The sequence below is a fragment of the Physeter macrocephalus genome, chromosome 4 (genome assembly GCF_002837175.3).
Source record: "Physeter macrocephalus isolate SW-GA chromosome 4, ASM283717v5, whole genome shotgun sequence".
NCBI classification, from domain to species: Eukaryota; Metazoa; Chordata; class Mammalia; order Artiodactyla; family Physeteridae; genus Physeter; species Physeter macrocephalus.
Genome location: NC_041217.1, coordinates 73,290,247 through 73,313,787, shown reverse-complemented (window position 1 = coordinate 73,313,787; position 23,541 = coordinate 73,290,247). Strand labels below are relative to the sequence as shown.

General features: G+C 40.0%; 1 protein-coding gene across 1 annotated transcript in view; it reads left to right on the top strand.

The window, feature by feature from the left end:
* Positions 1–23,541, top strand: part of GATAD2B (GATA zinc finger domain containing 2B) — a 73,969-nt gene that overhangs the window by 49,299 nt on the left and 1,129 nt on the right. Inside the window, exons 2-10 of the mRNA XM_028488815.2 lie at positions 13,567–13,902; positions 17,886–18,015; positions 18,694–18,825; positions 19,137–19,265; positions 19,722–19,892; positions 20,582–20,897; positions 21,915–22,117; positions 23,031–23,141; positions 23,299–23,416. Of these exons, the coding sequence (XP_028344616.1) occupies positions 13,568–13,902; positions 17,886–18,015; positions 18,694–18,825; positions 19,137–19,265; positions 19,722–19,892; positions 20,582–20,897; positions 21,915–22,117; positions 23,031–23,141; positions 23,299–23,416 (1,645 nt within the window). The 5' untranslated portion in view covers position 13,567. The remainder of the gene's footprint in view (positions 1–13,566; positions 13,903–17,885; positions 18,016–18,693; positions 18,826–19,136; positions 19,266–19,721; positions 19,893–20,581; positions 20,898–21,914; positions 22,118–23,030; positions 23,142–23,298; positions 23,417–23,541) is intronic.

Below are 23,541 nucleotides of genomic sequence, written 5' to 3'. Positions count from 1 at the left end.
GTTTTGCCTCATTGATAGGTAGTAACATATACATATTTTTGCTGAATCATTTCAAAGTAAGCTTTAGACATTACTTCTAAATACTTAATATTGAAGTGTTAGGCAGAATAACGCCCGTTCCCCCAAGATGTCTATAGCCTAATCCCCAGAACCAATGAATATGTTCAGTTTCATGGCAAAGGGGAATTAAGACAGCAGATGGCATTAAGGTTGCTAATCAGCTAACCTTAAAATATGGATATTATTCTGGACTATCCAGGTGGACCCAGTGTAATCACATGGGTCCTTAAAATGGAAAAAGGCAAAAGAGAGAAAGATAGCAACATGAGGAGTGGGCCCAACCTTGATGGCTTTGAAGATGGGGAAATGGCCATGAGCCAAGGAAAGCAGGTGGTCTCTAGTTGGAAAAGGCACAAAAATAGATACTCCTCTAGAGACTACAGGAGAAATTAAGAGTCCCCGCTGATGCCCTGAATTTGGTCCAGTGAGACCCATTTCAGACTTCCGACTTCCAGACTGTAGGATAATAAATTTGTACTGTTTAAACCACTAAGTTTGTGGTAATTTGCTTCCCCAAACAAGAAAGACAATTTTCTATTCAACCACAGTACCATTATCACACCTAACAAGATTAATAGTAATTCCCTAATATTATCTAATACCCAGTCCATTTGAAATTTCCCCAGTTGTTCCTCATAATATCTTTTGTAGATTTTCTTTTTAAACCAAGATCCAGTCAAGTATCACACCTTGCATTTGGCAGTTGAATATATAAAGAGAATTTTAGAGGAGAGGTGAGGTCCAGGAATATAAATTTGGGAATTAGCATATAGTTCTCTTTAAAGCCATAGGAATATATGAGATTATGTAGGGAGTGAGTGCAAGTAAAGAAAAGGTACATGATTGAGCCCAAGGGCATGCATACAGTTAGAATTAGGAATATCAGTAGAAACTAGTGAAGGGGAGAGTAAGAATAAATGGTTATGAAGACATACAGATGGGGAGTTCCCTGGAGGCCTAATGGTTAGGATTCTGGGCTTTCATTGCTGTGGCATGGGTTCAGTCCCTGGTTGGGGAACTGAGACGTGCGGCCAAAAAAAAAAAGACACACAGATGGCCAACAGGTACATGAAAAGGTGTTCATCATCACTAATCATCAGGGAAATGCAAATCAAAACCACAGTGAGGGTTTCCCTGGTGACGCAGTGGTTAAGAATCCACCTGCCGATGCAGGGGACACGGGTTCGAGCCCTGGCCCGGGAAGATCCCACATGCCTTGGAGCAACTAAGCCCATGTGCCACAACTAATGAGCCTGCGCTCTACAGCCCGCAAGCCACAACTACTGAGCCCTCATGCCAAAACTACTGAAGCCCACGAGCCTAGAGCCCGTGCTCCACAACAAGAGAAGCCACCGCAATGAGAAGCCTGCGCACCGCAATGAAGAGTAGCCCCTGCTCGCCGCAACTAGAGAAAGCCCACACACAGCAATGAAGACCCAACACAGCCAAAAATAAATTAAAAACAAAACAGAACAAAAAATAACAGTGAGTTATCTCCTCACACTTGTTAGAATGGCTGTTATCAAAAAGACAAGAAGTTAGTGTTGGCGAGGATGGGGAAATGGGAATCCTTGTGCACTGTTGGTGATGATGTAAATTGGTGCAGCCATTTTGAAAAACAGTATGGAGGTTCCTCAAAATAATTAAAACTAGAACTACCATACGATCCAACAGCTCCACTTGTGGATATTTATCTAAAGGAAACAAAAACACTAACTTGAAAAGATAATGTACCTTCATGTTTTTTGTGGCATTATTTACAATAGCCAAGACATGGAAGCAACCTCAGTGTCCATCAGTGGATGAATAGGTAAAGAAAATGTGATATATATGTGTACACACACACACACACAAAATGGATTAGTCATAAAAAAGAAGGAAATCTTTCTATTTGTGACAACATTGATGGACCTTGAGGGCATTATGCTAAGTGAAATAAGTGAAACAGAGAAAGACAAATACTGTATGATCTTCCTCATATGTTGAATCTAAACAAAACAAAACAAAAAACCCCAACTCATGGATACAGAGGGCAGATTGGTGGTTGCCAGGGCGGCTGTGGGGAATGGAGCAAAAATGGGTGACGGTGGTCAAAAGGTACAAATTTCCAGTTATAAAATAAATCATGGAGGTGTAATGTACAGCATGGTGACTATAGTTAATAACACTTTTTCTAAAAATTGAAGTATAGTTGATTTACAGTATTGTTTCAGGTGTACAGCAAAGTGATTCAGTTACATATATACTTTCAGATTATTTTGCATTATGGTTTATTATAAGATACTGAATATAGTTCCTGTGCTATACAGTAAATCCTTGTTGCTTATCTATTTTACCTATAGTAGAACTATGTATATAGTTTTCAGACAAAATAAGCTTTGAGGCCATAATTAGGGGAACATTTTAAGATACAAATAAATATAAATTGTAAAAGAAGATTGATAAAGGAAATTTAAAATGACTGAAAAAGTCTTTATTTCATCTTTGTTTTTAAAAGATATTTTTTTTGACAGGTATGGTATTTTAGATTGTCAGATTTTTTCTTTTTTTTTTTTTTAACATCTTTATTGGAGTGTAACTGTTTTACAATAGTGTGTTAGTTTCTCCTTTACAACAAAGTGAATCAGTTATACATATACATATGTTCCCATATCTCTTCCTTCTTGCGTCTCCCTCCCTCCCACCCTCCCTATCCCACCCCTCTCGGTGGTCACAAAGCACAGAGGTGATCTCCCTGTGCTATGCGGCAGCTTCCCACTAGCTATCTAATTTACATTTGGTAGTGTATATATGTCCCTGCCACTCTCTCACTTCGTCACAGCTTACCCTTTCAATATTTTAAGGATGTTGCTTGCTGTCTTCTCTTTTGCATTGGTTCCAGCAAGAAATCTGATGTTATCCTTATCTTTACATGTAATCATGTTTTTTTTTGGGTTTTTTTTTGATGTGGACCATTTTTTTTTTAAGTCTTTATTGAATTTGTTACAGTATTGCTTGTTTTTTTAATTGTTTTTGTTTTTTTATACTGCAGGTTCTTATTAGGCATCACTTTTATACACATCAGTGTATACATGTCAATCCCAATCGTCCAATTCAGCACACCACCATCCCCACCCCATCACGGTTTTCCCCCCTTGGCGTCCATACATTTGTTCTCTACATCTGTGTCTCAACTTCTGCCCTGCAGACCGATTCATCTGTACCATTTTTCTAGGTTCCACATACATGCGTTAATATACGATATTTTTCTCTTTCTGACTTACTTCACTCTGTATGACAGTCTCTAGATACTTCCACGTCTCAACAAATGACTCAATTTCGTTGCTTTTTATGGCTGAGTAATATTCCATTGTATATATGTACCACAACTTCTTTGCTTCTGTTTTATGTTTTGGTTTTTTGGCCGTGAGGCATGTGGGATCTTAGCTCCCAGACCAGGGATCAAACCCACACCCCCTGCATTAGAAGGCAAAGTCTTAACCACTGGACCGCTAAGGAAGTCCCTTCATAGTAGTTTTGAGCAATTTGATTACGATGTCCCTTGGTGTCGTTTTTATCATGTTTCTTGTGCTTCGGGTTTGTTGAGGTTCTTGGATTTGTAGGTTCATAGTTTTCATCATTTATTCATTTTGACTGTTATTTCTTTTCTTCTCTTTATTCTTCTTTTGGCTGTTTTGGGTCTTAGTCGCTGCGCGTGGGCTTTCTCTAGTTCTGGCGAGCAGGAGCTACTCTTTGTTGCTGTAGGCGGGCCTCTCGTCGCGGTGGCTTTTCTTGTTGCGGAGCACAGGCTCTAGGCGTGCGGGCTTCAGTAGCTGTGGTGCACGGACTTAGTTGCTCTGTGGCATGTATAGTTGTGGTGCATGAACTTAGTTGCTCTGCGGCACATGGGATCTTCCTGGACCAGGGATGGAACCGATGTTCCCTGCATTGGCAGGCGGATTCTTAACAACTGTGCCACCGGGGAAGTCCTCATTTTGGCCATTATTTCTTCATATATTTTTTTTGTGGACTTTATCTCTCTCCTCTCTTTGAGGGACTCCAATTATCTGTATACTAGGCTACTTAAAGTTGTCCCCTCGTCCCCTGAGACTCTTCTTATTTTTTCTTTTTTTTCTATCTTTGATTTTATTTCATTTTAAAAGATTTTTTTGATGTGGACCATTTTTAAAGTCTTTATTGAATTTGTTACAATATTGCTTCTTTTTTTTTTAACATCTTTATTGGAGTATAATTGCCTTACAATGGTGTGTTAGTTTCTGCTTTATAACAAAGTGAATCAGGTATACATATACATATATCCCCATATCTCCTCCCTCTTGCGTCTCCCTCCCTATTCCACCCTTCTAGGTGGTCACTGCTTCTGTTTTTATGTTTTGGTTTTTTGGCCGTGAGATCTTAGCTCCCTGACCAGGGATCGAACCTGCAGCCCCTGCATTGAAACCAAAGTCTTAACCTCTGGACTGCCAGGGAAGTCCATCTTTGTTTGATTTTAGATAATATTTATTGCTTTGTCTTCTGGTCTAGTCTTTTTTTCCTGTAATATCTAATCTGCTCTTAGTATCATCCATTGTACTTTGTAACATCTTTATTGAGATATATTTCACATACCATAAAATTCACCCATTTATATACAGTTCAGCGGTTTTAGTATAGTCACAGAGTTGTGCAACTGTTACCGCAGTCTAAGATTAGCAAATGTTCATCACTCCAAAAAGAACCTACCTACCCTTTAGCAGTCATTCCCTGTTTTGCCCCTCTCCTCAGCCTTAGGCAACCACTAACTACTTTTCTGTTTCCATAGATTTGCCTATTATGGACTTTTCATATAAATGGAGTCATACAATATAGGGCCTTTTGTGACTGGCTTCCTTTACTTAGCATAATGTTTTCAGGGTTCATCTATGTTGTAACATGCATCAGCACTTCATTCCTTTTTATGGCTATTATACATTGTATATGTATGTACAATGACTTTATATTCACTGTATGGATATACCATATTTTGTTTATCTGTTCATCAGTTAATGGACATTTGGGTTGTTTCCACTTTTTGGCTATTGTGAATAATGCTGCTGTGAGCACTCGTATACAGGTTTTTGTGTAGAGATAATGTTTTTGGTGCTCTTGGGTGTATACCTAGCAATGGAATTGCTAGGTTATATGGTAACTCTATGTTTAACTTTGTAAGGAACTGCCAAGCTCTTTTCCAAAGTGATTGTACCATTTTATATTCCTACCAGCAGTGTGTGAAGATTCCAGTTTCTCTACATGCTGAATACGTAACCTGTCTTTTTTATGATAGCCATCTTTCTGCAGTTCTTACTTCTATGGTACTCTGTCCTTTTTGAAATCTAGCTGCCTTTGTCTCATTATACGCTTACACCCTCATCTCCCTCTCTTGAACTCAGGAGTCTGCCTGGCTGTGCCTCATTTCCCCCTCCCCACATCATGTCCTAGAAACTCTCCTATGGCAGAGTTCCCTGGCAGTTCAGTGGTTAAGGCTCTGCGCTTGCACTGCGGGGGGTGCGGGTTCCATTCCTGGTCAGGGAACTATGATCTCACATACCATGAGGCCAAAAAGTAAATAAATAAAAGGGTTTTTTTTTTGTTGTTGTTGTTTTAAAGTAAGAAACTCTCCTATGGCAATAAACGAGTGCAGTTGTAGAGCTCACCTCATTTGTTTACTGTCCCTCTGGGATCACTCTCCTTTGTTGCCTGATGTCCAGTGTCTTGAAAACCTTGTTTCATGTATTTTGTCTGGAGGTTTTTTGTTATTTCAGGTGAGAGGGCAAATCTGTCCTGTGTTACAGAATCTTGGCCAGAAGTGGAAATCACAGCAATGGTTTAAACATCAACATATTGGTGCCTAAATGTTGAATTGGAGAATGATTACTAAATCAAATATTTTTGCTGTGGAGTTCTACACAGCAGTTAAAACAAATGAACTAGTGCTTCATGTATTTACTTGGATAAATTTTAAATATTAAAAAATTAAACATTGAAAAGCAAAATGAAAAAGGATACATACAAGAGCTACTTTTTTTTTTTTTTTTTTTTTTGGCTCTCCCGGGTCTTAGTTCAGCATGCGGGAATCTTTTAGCTGCGGCATGTGGGATGCACCATTTTACATTACCACCAGCAGTGTATGAGGGTTCCAATTTCTCCATATCCTCTTAATTCCCTCAGTATTCCCTGACCAGGCATCAAACCTGGGTCCCCTGCACTGGGAGCGTGGAGTCCTAGCCACTGGACGACCAGGGAAGTCCCAAGAGCTACTTTTAAAAATACACGAAATAGGGAATTGTTTAGGTGCTGTGTGGCCTAAACAAACAAATGAATAAATAAATACTATACTATGTACTATTTATGGATACATATATATGTAATAGAGTGATAACAAATCCATCATGATGCCTTTCTCTGGGAAGGGAAGAAGGGAGGGTAGAGAATGGTTTGGTGGGGAAGTGACACAGAGTGCTTCAACTGTATCTGTAAAGTTTAATTCACTAAAAATAAATTAATATTTCTCTAATGTGGTTAAATGAGAGAATAAATATAAAGGGCCTTGTACATTGCCTAGTAAATAAAAGGCAGCTCAGTAGATATTAATTCATTTTGCTTACCTCTGTCCCTCCTCTTCCCTCTCAGGATCTTCTAAAAGTTTTCGCTGCAGACCTGTATTTTGATTTGGGGCTAACAATGAGTCAAAAACTTGACAAGCATGAATCTAAAGTTTTGTCACCATCTGGCCATTCTTGTTTTTTACAACAGTAAATTTAAAGCTGGACATTTTTCTGCTGTAATTGTTGGACACAATTAACTACTCTCCTTTAATTTGTTGACATGTCATGCTTTCCTAGTTTTCCACTAGCTCTCTTAGTTTCCTCTGACCAGCCAGTCCTTAAATGTAGATATTGCCCAAGGTTCTATCCTTGGCTCTTTTCCTTCTGAGTATATATTCATTTCTTTTTCTGGGCAGTTACACTCATCCCTGTACATTACTTCAATTACCTCCTTTACCTGTTCAAATATTTATCTCCAGCTCTGGCCTGAACTCTGGCTCTCTTATTTGTGTGCCATGTGTCCACCTGTTTATTGGATATCTCCACTTTGATTTCATTTCAGCACTTCTGACAGAGTTATCTATTCTTTAGGATATTTTCAGTTTAGGTAACAGAAAACCCAGTTCATACTGGCTTAAACATTAAAGGAATTTATTGGTCTGTGTAACAGGACTAGCTTCAAAGTAGTTTGATCTGGTGGCACAGCTGTGTAATTAGCTCTCCTCTCGGTATTCTACTGTGCACAGTGTCTGCTTTATCTGCAAGCTGCCTTCCCTCATGGTCACAAGATGGCTGCCAATAGCAACACACCAGTGTTACATATTTTCTCATTCAGAGGAAGATAATAGAATTGATAGGACTTGGTAACTTAGATTTAAGAGTCTGGAAAAGTCAAAGATGATTTCCAGGCTTCTAGCTTTTGCCTCTGGATGAATTGAATTCTCTTCATTATGAGGAAGAAAAGCAGGAATATAGGGAAGGCAGAGGAAATGAGTTCTTGTAACATCTAAGTACTTTAGTTATATGCATGTCTGTCTCCTATCAGAATGAAATTGTTAGAGACAGTGACCTGTTCTTTTTTCACCTTTAATCCTAGTACCTAACCCTGAACTTGGCACATAGTATATATGTAATGTCTGGGGGGGAATGGATGTGTTAGTTGCATGTGCAAATACATGAATACACAACACTGCTTCTTAAGATTCTCTCTCTCTGAGTAGCAAGATGTACTGTGTAATAGATTTTTTTTTTTGAAATAGCTGTAAAATGTATAATAGATTTTTGAAGTGAGCTAGACCTGCGTTGGAATTCCAGATTCACTATCCAAAGCTTTGCAGTCTTGGGGTACTTGATTTGACACTGTTTCCCACCTCTAAAGTAGAAATAGTACCACTTAGTAACTTGTTGAGGTAATTTAAATAAGAATACATAATAAAGTGCCTAGTAGCATGTTTGACTTTTAAGTAGGTACTTAAGAAATATTAGTTGTTATTATTTGCAGCCCAGGAGAAACAGAAAAGTTGGATTAGGAATTAAAAGGCAACAACATACAACATTCATTTTACAGAATTTTTGTTTTACTTTTTGGAGAGGAATTTGTGTGTGACAAACTTATATTGAATATTATTTTTACAACTTTATTGGAGTATAATTTAAGTGTATGATTCAGTGATTCTTTTTTTTCTTAAAGTAAATGTGCAGGGACTTCCCTGGTGGTCCAATGGTTAAGACTCCTCGCTTCCAGTGCAGGGGGTGTGGGTTCAGTCCCTGGTCAGGGAACTAAGATCCCACATGACTCGTGGTGCAGACAATAAGTAGATAGATAGATAGATAGATAGATAGATAGATAGAGTTGTGCGGCTGTCACTACAATCAAGTTTTAGATCACCCCCAAAAGATCACTTTTGCCCATTTTTAATCAGTCTCTATTACATTGGATTTTTTTTATTGTGGCAAAATATACATAAAATAAAATTTACTATTTTAAACATTTTAAAGTGTACAGTTCAGCTTTGAGTACTTTCACAATGTTGTGCAGCCATCACTACTATCCATTTAAGAACTTTTTCTTCATCCCAGAGACATTGTTCCCGTTAAATAATAACTCCTTACTACCTTCTTTCCACCCCCAGCCACTGATAGCCTCTATTCTGCTTTTTCTCTATGAATATGCCTATTTTAGGTACCTCATATAAGTGGAACCATAAAATACTTGTCCTGACTAAGTAAAGTCAGTGTCTGGCTGACTTAGTACGATTGTTTTCAAGATTCATCCATATTTCATTGGATTTTGAAGCAGGCATGGCTGTGAGTACATAAAGTTGGGCCAGTACAGTCAAGAGTGGGCAACAGAATTTTGGTCAGAGTTCTCAAGCCATCTATTGAGAAAGATTACTTACCTCAGACATTCAAATATCTGGTTCTGGTTTCTCCCAACTTCCAGTGTACCCATTTATGTCATTATAATAAAGGGGAAATTTTTTGAACTGATTTCAGCTATTCGTATAACTATCAGTTGAAGAAGCCAAGCTAATGATGACATCCCAAATTCCATTCAGCTCCAGGTTGTTGAATTTTGTCATTTTGTCGTATACTTTCAGTGCTCATAAATATAATTTATCTCAAAACTTAGAACACTGTACTGTGCTAATATACACTCATATATTTTGCTGTGTACTTTTCTGAAGTACTTTTTTCATCTAGGTGTATAATTAGTTGAGTGACAGACTTTTTACCATCTGCAACTCCTCATGGTATTCTCAATCATACTCTCAATATGAGGTGTTGATCAAGTTACCAGACATTGTTATTGTGGAACTAGGGCTTAACTTTTGATGTTCTGTAGCATTCAACTTTCCAGTCACTCCATCTGGGGGTATTTTCCAGAGGTAAACCACTTCAGAAGTAACACATGTCAAAATAAGAAATCTTTGGGGATCCTGCAGCTAAAGAATGTTTATATATGCTATAATATGTTTCATATCTATAGCTGTTAAAAGAGAATTAAGAGGATGTGGAGAAATTGGAACCCTCATACACTGCTGGTGGTAACGTAAAATGGTGCAGCCATTTTCGAAAACAGCCTAACAGTTCTTCAAGATGTTAAAGAGAGTTACCTTAGGACCCCGCAGTTCTACTCATAGGTATATATCCAAGAGAATTGAAAACATGTGTCCATACAAAAACTTGTATAAATGCTATAAAGTTCATAGCATTATTCATAATAGTAAAAAGTGGGGGACTTCCCTAGCGGGCCTAGTGGTTAAAACTGCGCTTCCATGGCAGGGGCCATGGGTTTGATCCCTGGTTGGGGAACTAGGATCCCACCTGCCACATGGTGCGGCCAAAAAAAAAAAAGTGGGAAACAAACCGAATGTCTATATATTGATAAATGAATAAACAAAATATTATATATTCATACAATGGAATATCATTAGGCCATAAAAAATATGAAGTAATGATATATGCTACAACATGAATGAACCTTAAAAACAATGCTAGTGGGATAGGGAGGGTGAAAGGGAGATGCAAGAGGGAGGAAATATGGGAATATATGTATATGTATAGCTGATTCACTTTGTTATAAAGCAGAAACTAACACACCATTGTAAAGCAATTATATTCCAATAAAGATGTTAAAAAAAAAACCCATAATGCTAAGTGAAAGAAGTCAGTCACAAAAGACCACATAATGTATGATTTCATTTATATAAAAAGTCCAAAAAATGGGCAGAAGACCTAAATAGTTATTTCACCAAGGAAGACATACACAGATGGCCAAGAGGCATATGAAGAGATACTCAACATCACTAATTATTAGAGAAATGCAAGTCAAAACTAAAATGAGGTATCCCTCACACAGGTCAGAATGGCCATTATCAGAAAAGCTAGAAACAATAAATGCTGGAAAGGGTGTGGTGAAAAGGGGACCTTCCTACACTGTTGGTGGGAATGTAAATTGATACAACCACTATGGAAAACAGTATGGAGGTTGCTTAAAAAATTAAAAATAGAACTACCATACGACCCAGCAATCCCACCACTGGGCATATACCCTGAGAAAACGATAATTCAAAAAGAGTCACGTACCACAATGTTCATTGCAGCTCTATTTACAATAGCCAGGACATGGAAGCAACCTAAGTGTCCATCGACAGATGAATGGATAAAGAAGATGTGGCACATATATACAATGGAATATTTCTCAGCCATAAAAAGAAACCAAGTTGAGTTATTTGTAGTGAGGTGGATGGACCTAGAGTCTGTCATACAAAGTGAAGTAAGTCAGAAAGAGAAAAACAAATACTGTATGCTAACACGTATATATGGAATCTTAAAAAAAAAGTTACTGATGAACCTAGTTGCAGGGCAGGAATAAAGAGGTAGACATAGAGAATGGACTTGATTACATGGGGTGGGAGGGCGAAGCTGGGGGGAAGTGAGAGTATCATCGACGTATATATACTACTGAATGTAAAATAGTTGGCTGGTGGGAGGCAGCAGCATAGCACAGGGAGATCAGCTCCGTGCTTTGCAGTGACCTAGAAAGGGGTGGGATAGGGAGGATGGGAGGGAGGCTCAAGAGGGAGGGGATATGGGGACGTGTGTATGCATATGGCTGATTAGCTTTGTTGTACAACAGAACCTAACACAGTATTGTGAAGCAATTATACTCCAATAAAGAGCTCTTTAAAAAAAAAGTCAAAAATAGGCAAATTTAGAGACAGAAAGTAAATTAGTGGGGGATAGAGGTGAAGGGGGAAGAGAGTGACTGCTAATGGGTATGGGTTTTTTTAAGGAGGAGATAATGAAAATGTTCTAATACTGATTGTGGTGATGGTTGCACAACTCTGTGGATATACTGAAAACCACTTAATCATACACTTTAAATAGGTGAACTGTATGATATGTGAATTATATCTCAACAAAACTGTTCTTTAAAAAAGAGAAAGAGAGGGCTTCCCTGGTGGCACAGTGGTTGAGAATCCACCTGCTAATGCAGGGGACACGGGTTCGAGCCCTGGTCTGGGAAGATCCCACATGCTGCGGAGCAACTAGGCCCGTGAGCCACAACTACTGAGCCTGCGCGTCTGGAGCCTGTGCTCTGCAACAAAAGAGGCCACGATAGTAAGAGGCCCGCGCACCGCGATGAAGAGTGGCCCCTGCTTGCCACAACTAGAGAAAGCCCTCGCACAGGAACGAAGACCCAACACAGCAAAAATAAATAAGTTAATTAATAAACTCCTACCCCCAACATCTTCTTTAAAAAAAAAAAAAAGAGAGAGAAAGAATTAAGAAACATTACCTGAAAATTCAAAGATCTGAGTTCTGACTTTTCTCTTGTCTCCAAAAGGTCTCTTTCCTCTTGCTGGAAATTCTTTTGTTGGTTACTGTTTTTCCTCATTATAACTAGAAGAAAATCAGATAGCTCTTATTTTACTCTGCACTACAGGAAGGAAGATGTCTCGAGTGCATACATATTTTTCTTTGCAAGAGCACCAATTAACATCGGTAATCTTCTCTGTCCTACTACTTGAATCTGTGAATTATCAAGCCTGATCTTGTATCTTAGGTGTGGTAGTCATATCCTGAGGGTATAGGAATTAAATTTTGTCGAGCCCTCTTCCAAGTGCCCACTTCTACAGGTGGAATTGAGACTTGGGGCGGTAAAGTAACTCATTAAATATTTGACCTTGTAAAAGTAGCAGTTTGAACCTATGTTTTGATGACTCAAAAATTTTTCTTTCCAGTGTCACATTGCTTTTTCCTACCAGGAAGATAACCCTGGATTTAAAAGTGCTGGCGGGCTTCCCTGGTGGCGCAATGGTTGAGAAGTCCACCTGCCGATGCAGGGGACACGGTTCGTGCCCCGGTCTGGGAAGATCCCACATGCCGCGGAGCGGCTAGGCCCATGAGCCATGGCCGCTGAGCCTGCATGTCCGGAGCTTGTGCTCCATCCACAACGGGAGAGGCCACAACAGTGAGAGGCCTGCGTACCGCAAAAAAAAAAAAAAAAAAGTGCTGGCGAAATTATGTGTCTAGATTTTGTTAGTGTAAAAAATCAAAATGAGAAGGACAAATGATAATTAGCTTGTCTGTAATAATTTTGCTGTATGAGTAAAGAAAATATTACTTTTCGGGCTTCCCTGGTGGCGCAGTGGTTGCGCGTCCGCCTGCCGATGCAGGGGAACCGGGTTCGCGCCCCGGTCCGGGAGGATCCCACATGCCGTGGAGTGGCTGGGCCCGTGAGCCATGGCCGCTGGGCCTGCGCGTCCGGAGCCTGTGCTCTGCAACGGGAGAGGCCGCAGCAGAGGGAGGCCCGCATACCACAAAAAAAAAAAAAAAAAAAAAAAATTACTTTTTATCAGCCTGAGTTCTTCATTAAACAAAGCCAAGATACTGAATTTATATAGAATTGAGGGCAAATAACAATGGGCCCCTCTGACCCTTGCTGTATCCAGACAACTGAGGCTTCCTGTTAGATGTCCTTGGTCTCCATCAGTAACACAGGCCAATTAAAATATGCATGGGTGACCTGAGGAACTTCCCATTCATAAAACAGTCTTCTCCAGGAGAAGAATTTGGTATGAGAATTAAAACCAACTGACTTTTGACCATGCACGCACAGAAAGCCAGTCACAAAAGAATGTTTACTTTTTTGAGAGATGTAGGCTCTTAATGGACTATCCAGGTGAATATGGTATTTGGTTTCTGGCATCTATACAGTAAGAACCTCAGTGACTGGAAAGCGTTTGACGTTTACTTTCACTGCTGAGGTTGAGAGATGAAATCTCCTTTAATGTAGATCATCTAGGAAGTTATAGGGTAGAATGTTAGCTCAGTTAACTTTGACCTTTCATGTATGTACCTATGATTCTTCTTTCCTTATGGACTATTTAAGGGACTTTATTTTGATAAAGCATTTGTATATTTCTTTCCATAGGATGGATAGAATGACAGAGGATGCTCTTCGCCTGAATCTGTTGAAGCGGAGCTTGGACCCAGCTGATGAGCGAGAGGATGTCCTGGCTAAGCGACTCAAAATGGAGGGGCATGAGGCCATGGAACGTCTGAAAATGTTGGCACTGCTCAAACGGAAGGATTTGGCAAATCTTGAAGTGCCACATGAGTTACCCACCAAACAGGATGGCAGTGGTGTCAAGGGCTATGAAGAGAAGCTCAATGGGAATCTCAGGCCTCATGGAGACAACAGGACTGCTGGAAGGCCAGGCAAAGAAAACATCAATGATGAGCCTGTGGATATGAGTGCTAGACGGAGGTATGGCTTGGTTCAGCTGCCTCCATAGATAGGGTCTTCTCATAAACTAAGCCTATGAAAAAGGAATGACTTCCAGTGAGAGGAGGGTGTTTTTCATCTTAAAGCTTCTTGAATGAAGACGTATCTGCTATCTGGCTTGACCGTGAATTCCTCTTGTTTCTAGATGAAACTAGGTGCCTCCAAAAATTATTACCCTTTAGATAAAGTGGCCATTTCTGGATAAAGGAGGCACTAAGAGTTGATACCCCAATTAGAAGCGAGTTAATATACACTTTCACTCTAATCTTATGGCCATTTTAGGAGGGAAGAACAGTCTTTTCTTCAGATCATCCCAAGAGTTTTAGGGATGTGTTTATTATGGCGACCCAGCTTTTATTACATCAAAGAGCATGGGCATGTCTTTTCTTGTGTCAGCAAGAAACTTTATGTACTAATCCTCTACATTCTTACTTCATTTGTGCCACATTCCCCAAGCCCCATATGTGCATACACATTCACTTATATGAGTACACTCATGCTTGTGCTGTTTCTTTCTCATACATACACACAGCACACAACAAGCACATGTTTTCGCAGGTCTTGGTCAAGGTTGAGTACTTGGAACTGTGGAGAACACAATATAAAAAGGTACCTAGAACTGGCTGAGGTTAGAGTCTACCTGAACAGTGAATCATAGTATAGACAACCCTAGTTTTAAGACCATTCAGTTTATTCATGGTTCAGAAACACCTGATAGACATGAGAATTACTCTTCACTGTTCAGTTGCCCTCCAGTTGACCTTGCTGACTTTGTCCTAGGACTGATCTAAAGCAGGATCCTTAAGAAGCTGGACTGATGCAGAAAGAAGAAAAAAGGAAGGAATGGTTTACAATCTTACTTGGGTTTCTTTCTCTACCTTTTAATGTTTACTTATTAGTATTTTCCCAGAATTATTTTTTTAAACCACACCCAGTAGGGGAAAATTGTTCTTGGTAATAGCATTAAAACCCTTAGGAAACTTCAGGTAAGTTCTCTAGTGGTTGTGGAAGAAGAGAAAAATTCTTGGGAACTCTACATAGTATCGGCAGAGTATTATGAAAGTAGATTAATCCTTAGATCCTTTTAGAAAAAAAGAAAGTGGGTGAATGAGATAATGCACCTGAGTAACCCACTTGCCCCATAATCACCCTTATTAACCTTCTGGGGCAAATGACTAATCCTACTTCACTGGGGACAATGAAGAGGAGAAATGTTAGGTGGATTCCTTACATGCACATTGGAACTGAAAATGTGTTTTTCATAGAAACATTGTTACACATTTTGATAAGATCTCAGTTCTGTTGGAATTACAGTGTATCACAGATAAATTCTGTATTGAAAAGAGTACCCTGAAAACTCTACCAGTGTGTTTAATTTTATTAGAGGAATGAACTTTTGAAACTTGATTCTTTGGAAACTGGGAACTGTTTTTAATGGTCTCCAGGAAAAGAGGCTTGATGTAAACCATCTAGATCCCCATTCAGCGTGAAAAAATAGGCCATATCTGCCCTGTCGTTCTTCTTCCCTTTCACCAGACCAGATATACTGACAGCTATTTCCACTTAGCCTGCAGCTTATTGTAAGAATGAACAAGACTGATAGATTGCTCAGCATGGAGAACAATGGTTTATTTGATGTGGATAAAAAAGGAGGAGGGAATTGGAATTTAAAAGCAGAAAGAAGGAAGGGCTCTTGATGTGATAGCCATAATTGCCTAAATATCTTTTTTTTTTTTTTGCCATCAGTTGGGCAAGTTATGATATCTGTGAAATAACATATGCATGAAACCAACACTGCTTATGTTTTGGAATGCTGTCAAGACGTGGCAGTTTTCTTTCTGGTTTTGTTTTTACTACCTGGATAAGGATTAGGAGTTTTATAGTTTCTGGGAATCTGCCAGTCTGAGTCACAAAATGATGTCAGCAGCAAGTCTGGCTTTTAATATTATCTAATTGGTAGGGTTTCATACTTAAGAACACCAAATATTATAAATTGTATATGTGTTTGGGAAAGTAGCAAAATAATTTCTGTCCCCGGAAAAGCTTAATAAATGAGGCCAGAATTCCAGGTCAAAAGTTAAAAAAAAAAAATTGAGGAATGAAACTTGACTTGGGCTTTGCCTTACCTGTGCTATCTTATCTAATGTGAGTCTGATTATATCTGGGAATAAAATATCATTTAGGGTTTTCTCAGATACAACTTCCTCATAAATGTCGCTCAATTCCAAAATCTCCATGTAGGAATGTCTCTGCTTGTCCTGTTGCTGGACAGTCCTTAAGCAGTAGGTGGCACTCATTTGAACAAGGAAGAATTCCTTAGGTTAGAAATAATCTGTGAGGTGTGTATCCAGCCAGGACCAGGATGGAAAGAGTTCTGACTGTGGATGTAAGCATTGGGGAATCATGTAGAAGAAGTAGAAATCTACCAGACCTCAAAGTTGTTCACCCATGTTCTTGTTAGGGACGGGTAAGGGGGGCATAAAGGAATATAGAAATGATAAGTAAAAATCCAAACTCTTCATTTAGGCCTGACCATTATTCCAGGAACTTGGGGTTAGAGAATGGAAGTTTCTTTTCTCCCTCTAGTGACTTCTTTTTCTGTAAGCCTACATTCTCAGCTTGCTGTGTCTGTGAGCAGGGGTTATAGAGCGATCCAGACAGACTTAATAGTTCCCAAGATGGTCATTATTATCACTGTCTCCCTACTTTATTTCCTCAGCTAAATTTGGTTGTTTTAGTAACTCAGTTGTACCCTGTTGAGGAATTGAATGCCTATCCCAACCATCCAGGGTGCCTTGTTCAAAAGGCATCCAAGCCCCAACAGTACCTGAGACAAGAGGCCCTGAGAAATGGTCAGAGGCTCTCAGGACTATAAAGATCTGTGGTTATAAAAGGTTTGAGTTACCTGTTTAAATAAGATCTAAGAACACATTGTTTTAGACCTACATACTCCTGACTGCACTATAGATCTCAAAGAAGTAGGGTCAGCGAAGATAACTCTGAGTTAAGAAATCAGAGGAGAGTTAGAGGATATGGTCGCTGACTTGGGAACCTACGGCAATTAGAATTTGCAGGATTCTTGTTATCCAGGTCTTAAGCAGTAAGTGCCATTTCTCATGATTTTAGAGGAACAAGATGCTCTTAAGGCTTGCCCCAGGAAGACCAAAACCAGAGTTGTCTAATAAATAGGATTGGCCATAAGGCATAGCCAGTGTGGAAGATTTAGATTTCAAAGTCATTTCTAGACAGTTTCTTTCTGAGGAAAGGTGCTAAGTAGAACTCGCAGGTAGATGCAAGTCCCATATATTTAATTCTGGAGTTTCAGTCCTGCAGAAGGCTGTAGACATTTATACTTAGCACTGTCCATTCTCTCAAGCCATTGACAACAGTACTTTCTTTTGGCCTTAACTCTTGACCGGATAGACTGTCAATGGAGTTGTCACGTAACCTCCTTTCTTGTAAATCATCAGATAGGACCATGTTATCAGTATCATGGGTTGCCTCCTTAGCGATGTGTCATCTGTATCTGGGGTGGACAAGTAGGCTCTACTGCCTTTGTCTTTCTTCTCCTATGAAGCTAACCATTTCCTTCTTGACCTTCTGTGTAACTAACAAGACAACCCAAAAGGAGACTGAGATATAAGGAAAACATTTGGAATTTTGATTAAAATCAGTGTGATAAAAACACTCATCTCTTTTTCCCATTCCTAAAGCCAGTCCGTGTCTTTCTGTCTGCATTTTCTGTAAGGAATTTAGATGGGAAAAATACTTTTGCTGAGGTTTTGTCATCACTTACATCTTGGTGTCTACTTTATCCTTTGATTTGGATGTCTCCATCTTTCCCTGGGTGAATCAGGACAGACTTAAATTCCCTTGAATTTCTTTGGTCAGTGTAGAAAAGTTTTCTGAACTTTTCTATGAACTTTCACTGTTGGAAGTACCTTAATTTTTCTTCTCTTGTCTAGTGAGCCAGACCGAGGAAGGCTTACTCCCTCCCCAGACATCATTGTTTTGTCTGATAATGAGGCTTCCAGTCCCCGTTCCAGCTCCCGAATGGAAGAAAGACTCAAAGCAGCCAACCTAGAGATGTTTAAGGTAAAGAAAAGAAAGATTCCTTTCTTCATTTCTTGCTTCTACTATTCTCTTTAATTCCCTGAGAGTCCCATTTCTGGTTTTTTAGTGTTTACTTTTTGGATCTAAAAACTAGCCATTAATGAAACTCTTCATATGTGATTATCACCCTCAAGGATGTGCCCTTTTAGCGGGAACTACGAGAATCAAGTGGAGAAGAGAGTTTGAAAACGCATATTCAATATAATTTATCTTTGGAAAATGAAAACTGCATAATTCAAGTCATGTAAAGTAAACTCTTAGCTAGAAGGATACATTCTATACTCTATCCTGGGTCTCAGAATATGGAGGAATTCCTAAGTTTTCATCTATTTCTAGAAGAAACATGGCTTTAAAAGATTGAGAAACATTATTTTAAAGGAAAGCAATATCTCCCTTTGGCGGTTCTTCTATTTTGTCAGGAATCTAGTTAATTAGCATTTATATGTGGTCTCTTCTTTCATTCTGTAAGCAGTTTTGAGTACCTACTGAATACCAGGCACTGTGCCAGACTGTGTGCTAGGGACACAAAGATAACAATTCCATTGCCCCTTGTGCTTCTTGTGGAAGGTGGAGGTGTGGGACCTAAAAGAAGAGATCATCTTCCAGGAAAGGACTCTTGAGTAACTGCTACCATAGCTGATAGTCTCCATGTTTCCTCAGGGGAAAGGCATTGAGGAACGGCAGCAGCTCATCAAGCAGCTGAGAGATGAGCTGAGATTGGAAGAAGCCCGACTGGTGCTGTTAAAGAAACTGAGACAGAGTCAGCTACAGAAAGAGAATGTCGTCCAGAAGGTACTGTGCCCAAGAAATAAGGGACTAGCAGAAAGCAAAGAAAAACTGGTTTGAGAATGGGCTACCCCAGGTAGATTCAGCTGGGTGGCTCATTCTTCTGTGGTTCCATGGTTATTAGTCTCTAGGAATAGTGATTTTTTAAAAATCTTGGGCCTTAATCAAGAAAACAGTGATTCTGTTTTTCTTTTTTTCTCTTCTGGTCAACAGGAGCTTCAGACTGACAAGGAGTTTTGAAAGTCTAGAAGTGTACCAAATTTCTGCATCTGATTATTAGCCTTTTCCACTGTCTCATTTTCTCTTCTCTCTCCCAGACTCCAGTTGTACAGAATGCAGCATCTATTGTTCAACCATCTCCTGCCCATGTGGGACAGCAAGGCCTCTCCAAGCTTCCCTCCCGGCCTGGGGCCCAAGGGGTTGAACAGAATTTGAGGACATTGCAGGTATGTGACCCATAGTGTGATCTTAGTTTCAGGGGGCCCTGTTATCCTATCTCTGTTTTGGGGCTTTTGTGAAGATCATAGAAGAACCTGGCCTTGATAGAGGTGTTATTACCATAGATAGTCCTGTTGGTCCTTAATGGCATGATTTAGTCTGCAGTAGAAGGATGAATAACTAATCTTCCCACCGTAGTCTTTCTTCTCCAGAGGTGTCCAGCTTAGCCCTTTTCCATAGAGGGTTAAATAGTTTATACCAAAGAAGCCAGGGAATTCCTAACCACTTATCAGGTTTTATAGTGATGGTAGATTTATCCCCATAGATCCTTAGACAAAATTACCAAGTCTGACTGTGTTTCTGTGTTTCCACTTAGCTATGTGTTATAGGCAGTGTTTTCTCTTTGGCATTTTGGGAAGCGTTTTACCGCTATGACTATATCTTTTCCTCTTCTTCCCCTTCAGGGTCACAGTGTTATCCGTTCAGCAACCAATACCACCCTCCCACACATGTTAATGTCTCAACGTGTGATTGCGCCAAACCCAGCCCAGCTACAGGGTCAGCGGGGCCCACCTAAGCCTGGCCTTGTACGCACCACAACACCCAATATGAATCCCGCCATCAATTACCAACCGGTAAGAGGGAGCCCTCATGGGGAAACAGAAATCTTTTATTTGCTTTCCCTGTTGAAAGGACCATAGATTTTAAGTTTGGGGACACTGAGAAACTCTAGGACAACAAAGGTAATTTTGGTGTGTTGACAGTGGTCCCAAAAGTGGAGACACTGAGGAATTATGTAGTAGTAGAGAAGAAAGGTTATATGCAGCAGAGCAGCAGTAAGCTAAAATCTGCCTAGAAGAAAGAGATAGAGGGATCTAAGGAATAAGAAGCATAAAAGGATGTATGACAAAGCATCCCAAATCTTTATTTTTCTCTTAGCAGTTTTATTTTTATTTATTTATTTGGTTGCACTGGGTCTTAGATGCAGCAGGCGGGCTCCTTAGTTGCTGCATGCATGTGGGATCTAGTTCACTGACCAGGGATCGAACCAGGGCCCCCTGCATTGGGAGCGCGGAGTGTTAACCACTGGGCCACCAGAGAAGTCTCTCTCTCAGCAGTTTTAGTTCATAGCCACTATCATTCTCCTTTCGTACATGCCAGAGTCCTTTTTCAGTGGAGAAGTTGGACTCCTCATGTCTTTTTCTGAGTTTGGGGGAAGCTAAGTAGTTCAGACTAGGATCAGATAGTGTTCTTTGTCACGAAAGTAAGAATTGGTTCTTTCTCCCACATACCATCACTGACCCCTATACTCAATCTATTTCAGCAGTCAAGTTCTTCTGTTCCCTGTCAGCGTACAACATCCTCTGCCATCTATATGAACCTTGCCTCCCATATTCAGCCAGGGACCGTGAACAGGGTGTCCTCACCACTTCCTAGCCCCAGCGCCATGACCGATGCTGCCAACTCACAGGCTGCAGCCAAATTGGCTCTTCGCAAACAGCTGGAAAAGACACTCCTGGAGATTCCACCCCCTAAACCACCTGCTCCCCTGCTTCATTTCCTGCCTAGTGCAGCCAATAGTGAGTTCATCTACATGGTAGGCTTGGAAGAAGTCGTACAGAGTGTCATCGACAGCCAAGGTAAGGCTGTTTGTTGGTCAGTCTTTTTATCTAAACAAGAAGTTGCCAAACCTGATTGATATGGGCAGAGTATCGCATGGTACTGTGTAATATTAAATAATCTTTCTTTACTATTGCCAAACCACCTCCTGTCTCTGATTCAGAGACTGTTTAGGAGCAGCGTATCAAAAAGCTTTTTGTGTGTCTCTGTATCTTAGACTTAATATTTTTGTTGTGTATTCTGTATATCTTGTCTGTTTTTTTGCAGTATATCGTTAGCTCTTTTAAATGTGCCTAGCGTGATGCATGCATAATTTGAAGACTAGAACACTTATTTTTAATGTTAGTGTTTATGTGGCATTGTGCTTGCATTATTATATTCAGTCCCTGCTGTTTGAGTGCTTTTAGTTGAGAAAATAGACTGATAAAGATAACTAGGACCACATAAAAGCTATAAGCCACCACTGAACTATAAAGTATTAATAACATCACACAGTCTATTCTGACAAAAGTTATTAAACCTGAATTTCTAAACATAAGGACTTAGGGGAACACCTGAGGAAAGTGCCTAAAGGGCTCAGTATTGGCTATAAACAGATCACAAAGTGAATAATTCAGACACTGATAGGTAAAAATTATGAATGTATATGATAGAGATAGGTGTAGTCTGAGGTAAAGAGATGCTAAGAAGCAAAAGTACTGGCTGAATTAGGTGGAGCCCTTTGACTGAATTGACACACATTTTCTTCTCAGTGTGGTGTAATAGGAAATCAGAAAACTTGGTTCTTGTCCCAGCTTTGTCATTTGGAGCTATGTTTCTTAGACTTAGTTTCCTCATTTGTAAATGGGGATGGTACTGTCTAATTCCCTAAAGTGATGTTGTTGCAATCAAATGAAATAAAAGTATTTTATAAATTATAGAGTCTCTTTCTTAATTCAGCAGAGTAAACTCCTGGAAAAAGATCATCTGATGAAGAGATACAGAGAAGATACAGAGGAAATGTGAAACCACTGATTATTCTTTTTGTTGGCATCTAGGGAAAAGCTGTGCCTCACTTCTGCGGGTTGAACCCTTTGTTTGTGCCCAGTGCCGCACAGATTTCACCCCTCACTGGAAGCAAGAAAAGAATGGTAAGATTCTATGTGAGCAATGTATGACCTCCAACCAGAAGAAGGCTCTAAAGGCAGAACACACCAACCGACTGAAAAATGCTTTTGTTAAAGCCCTACAGCAGGAACAGGTAAGAATTCTGACTACTTCTCACCAGCCACCTGACCAGGTTTGGTTTTTCCAAAAGACAGTTCTTTCTAGTTTAGAGGAGTTGTCTCTGTGATCCCCACAGTCCAGGTTATCTAGGTTTCTGAATCTAGGTCTGGGTTCCCTTTTTTTTCTTCTTACCATTCTGCCTTTCCCATTTCCATTTGACTGTTTCTGATTGGGTAAGAGCATAATGACATATGGCTGAGCCTAAGGGAAAGGGACAAAAGGCTTGAGACTCTCGGCTTTCCCTGGTAGTACTAAATAATTCCTCTATTCTTGATTTCATTTCCTTAAACAAATGGATTTTGGTGAGAGGGATTTATGTTTGTACTAGAAATCTCTTTGAGAGAAGTAATTATCTGCAGTCCTTATTTGACAAAGAAATGACAAAGGAAAGGGTAGATTATAAAGTAGCCCAATGAAGATTAGTGGTTGCTAGAGTGTGTGAACTCTCATATAGTATTAATAGAATGAGAATGTCTTTGAGTGGGGAAGACGTGTTGGGAAGCTCAGATTCTTTTCCACCCCACCACCCATCAGACCCCTTTGGGTAGCATCATGGGTCTCCTGGAAAATGGGTAGACAAGAGTCAAAAAATAAAACTTAGTAACTGATCAGCCTTAATTAATTACATTAGTCAGCTCATCGCCACCACCCAGATCTCTCCAGCCAACTTCTGAGAGCCAGCTTTCTTGGAGAGAGGGACTCCTAATCATTGAAGTATGTAGGTTACTTGTACCCAGAGATCTTAGTGCACCTACCCCACCAAACTCTTTTGCCTTTTCCATATCCCTCCAACTAGCTGGCAACATTAGAGATAAGAAGACCTCTAGGTTTTCTGGTTAGGAAATTGGGTGCTGTCCTGCCCAACTTGACCTGATGACTCCCAACAGGAAATTGAACAGCGATTACAGCAGCAGGCAGCACTCTCCCCCACTACGGCTCCAGCTGTGTCCAGTGTCAGTAAACAAGAGACCATAATGAGACATCATACGCTTCGACAGGTGAGGATTTCCCTTGAGGTTTTGTCAGCCATTTATCTCAATTTGTCCTTTCTTCTGCAGAAAATCATACTGCTCTTCTGTACTCCCATATCCTTACCTCCCCCTTACACCTTCCATCATGGTAAAGTTATGATCGCTTGTCTCCTCATCATTGCAGGCTCCACAGCCCCAAAGCAGTCTCCAGCGTGGTATACCCACGTCTGCCCGTTCCATGCTTTCCAACTTTGCACAGGCACCCCAGCTGTCTGTGCCAGGTGGCCTCCTTGGTATGCCAGGTAAGAAGGGTTGATCTGAGAACTTTTCTCAGGGATTGACTAATTAGTATGCAGTTCTTTAGCAGCCCCTTTAGGTGAATTGTTCTTTCTTTTGTTTTCTGCTCTTTCTTTAGGCCCTACTCCCT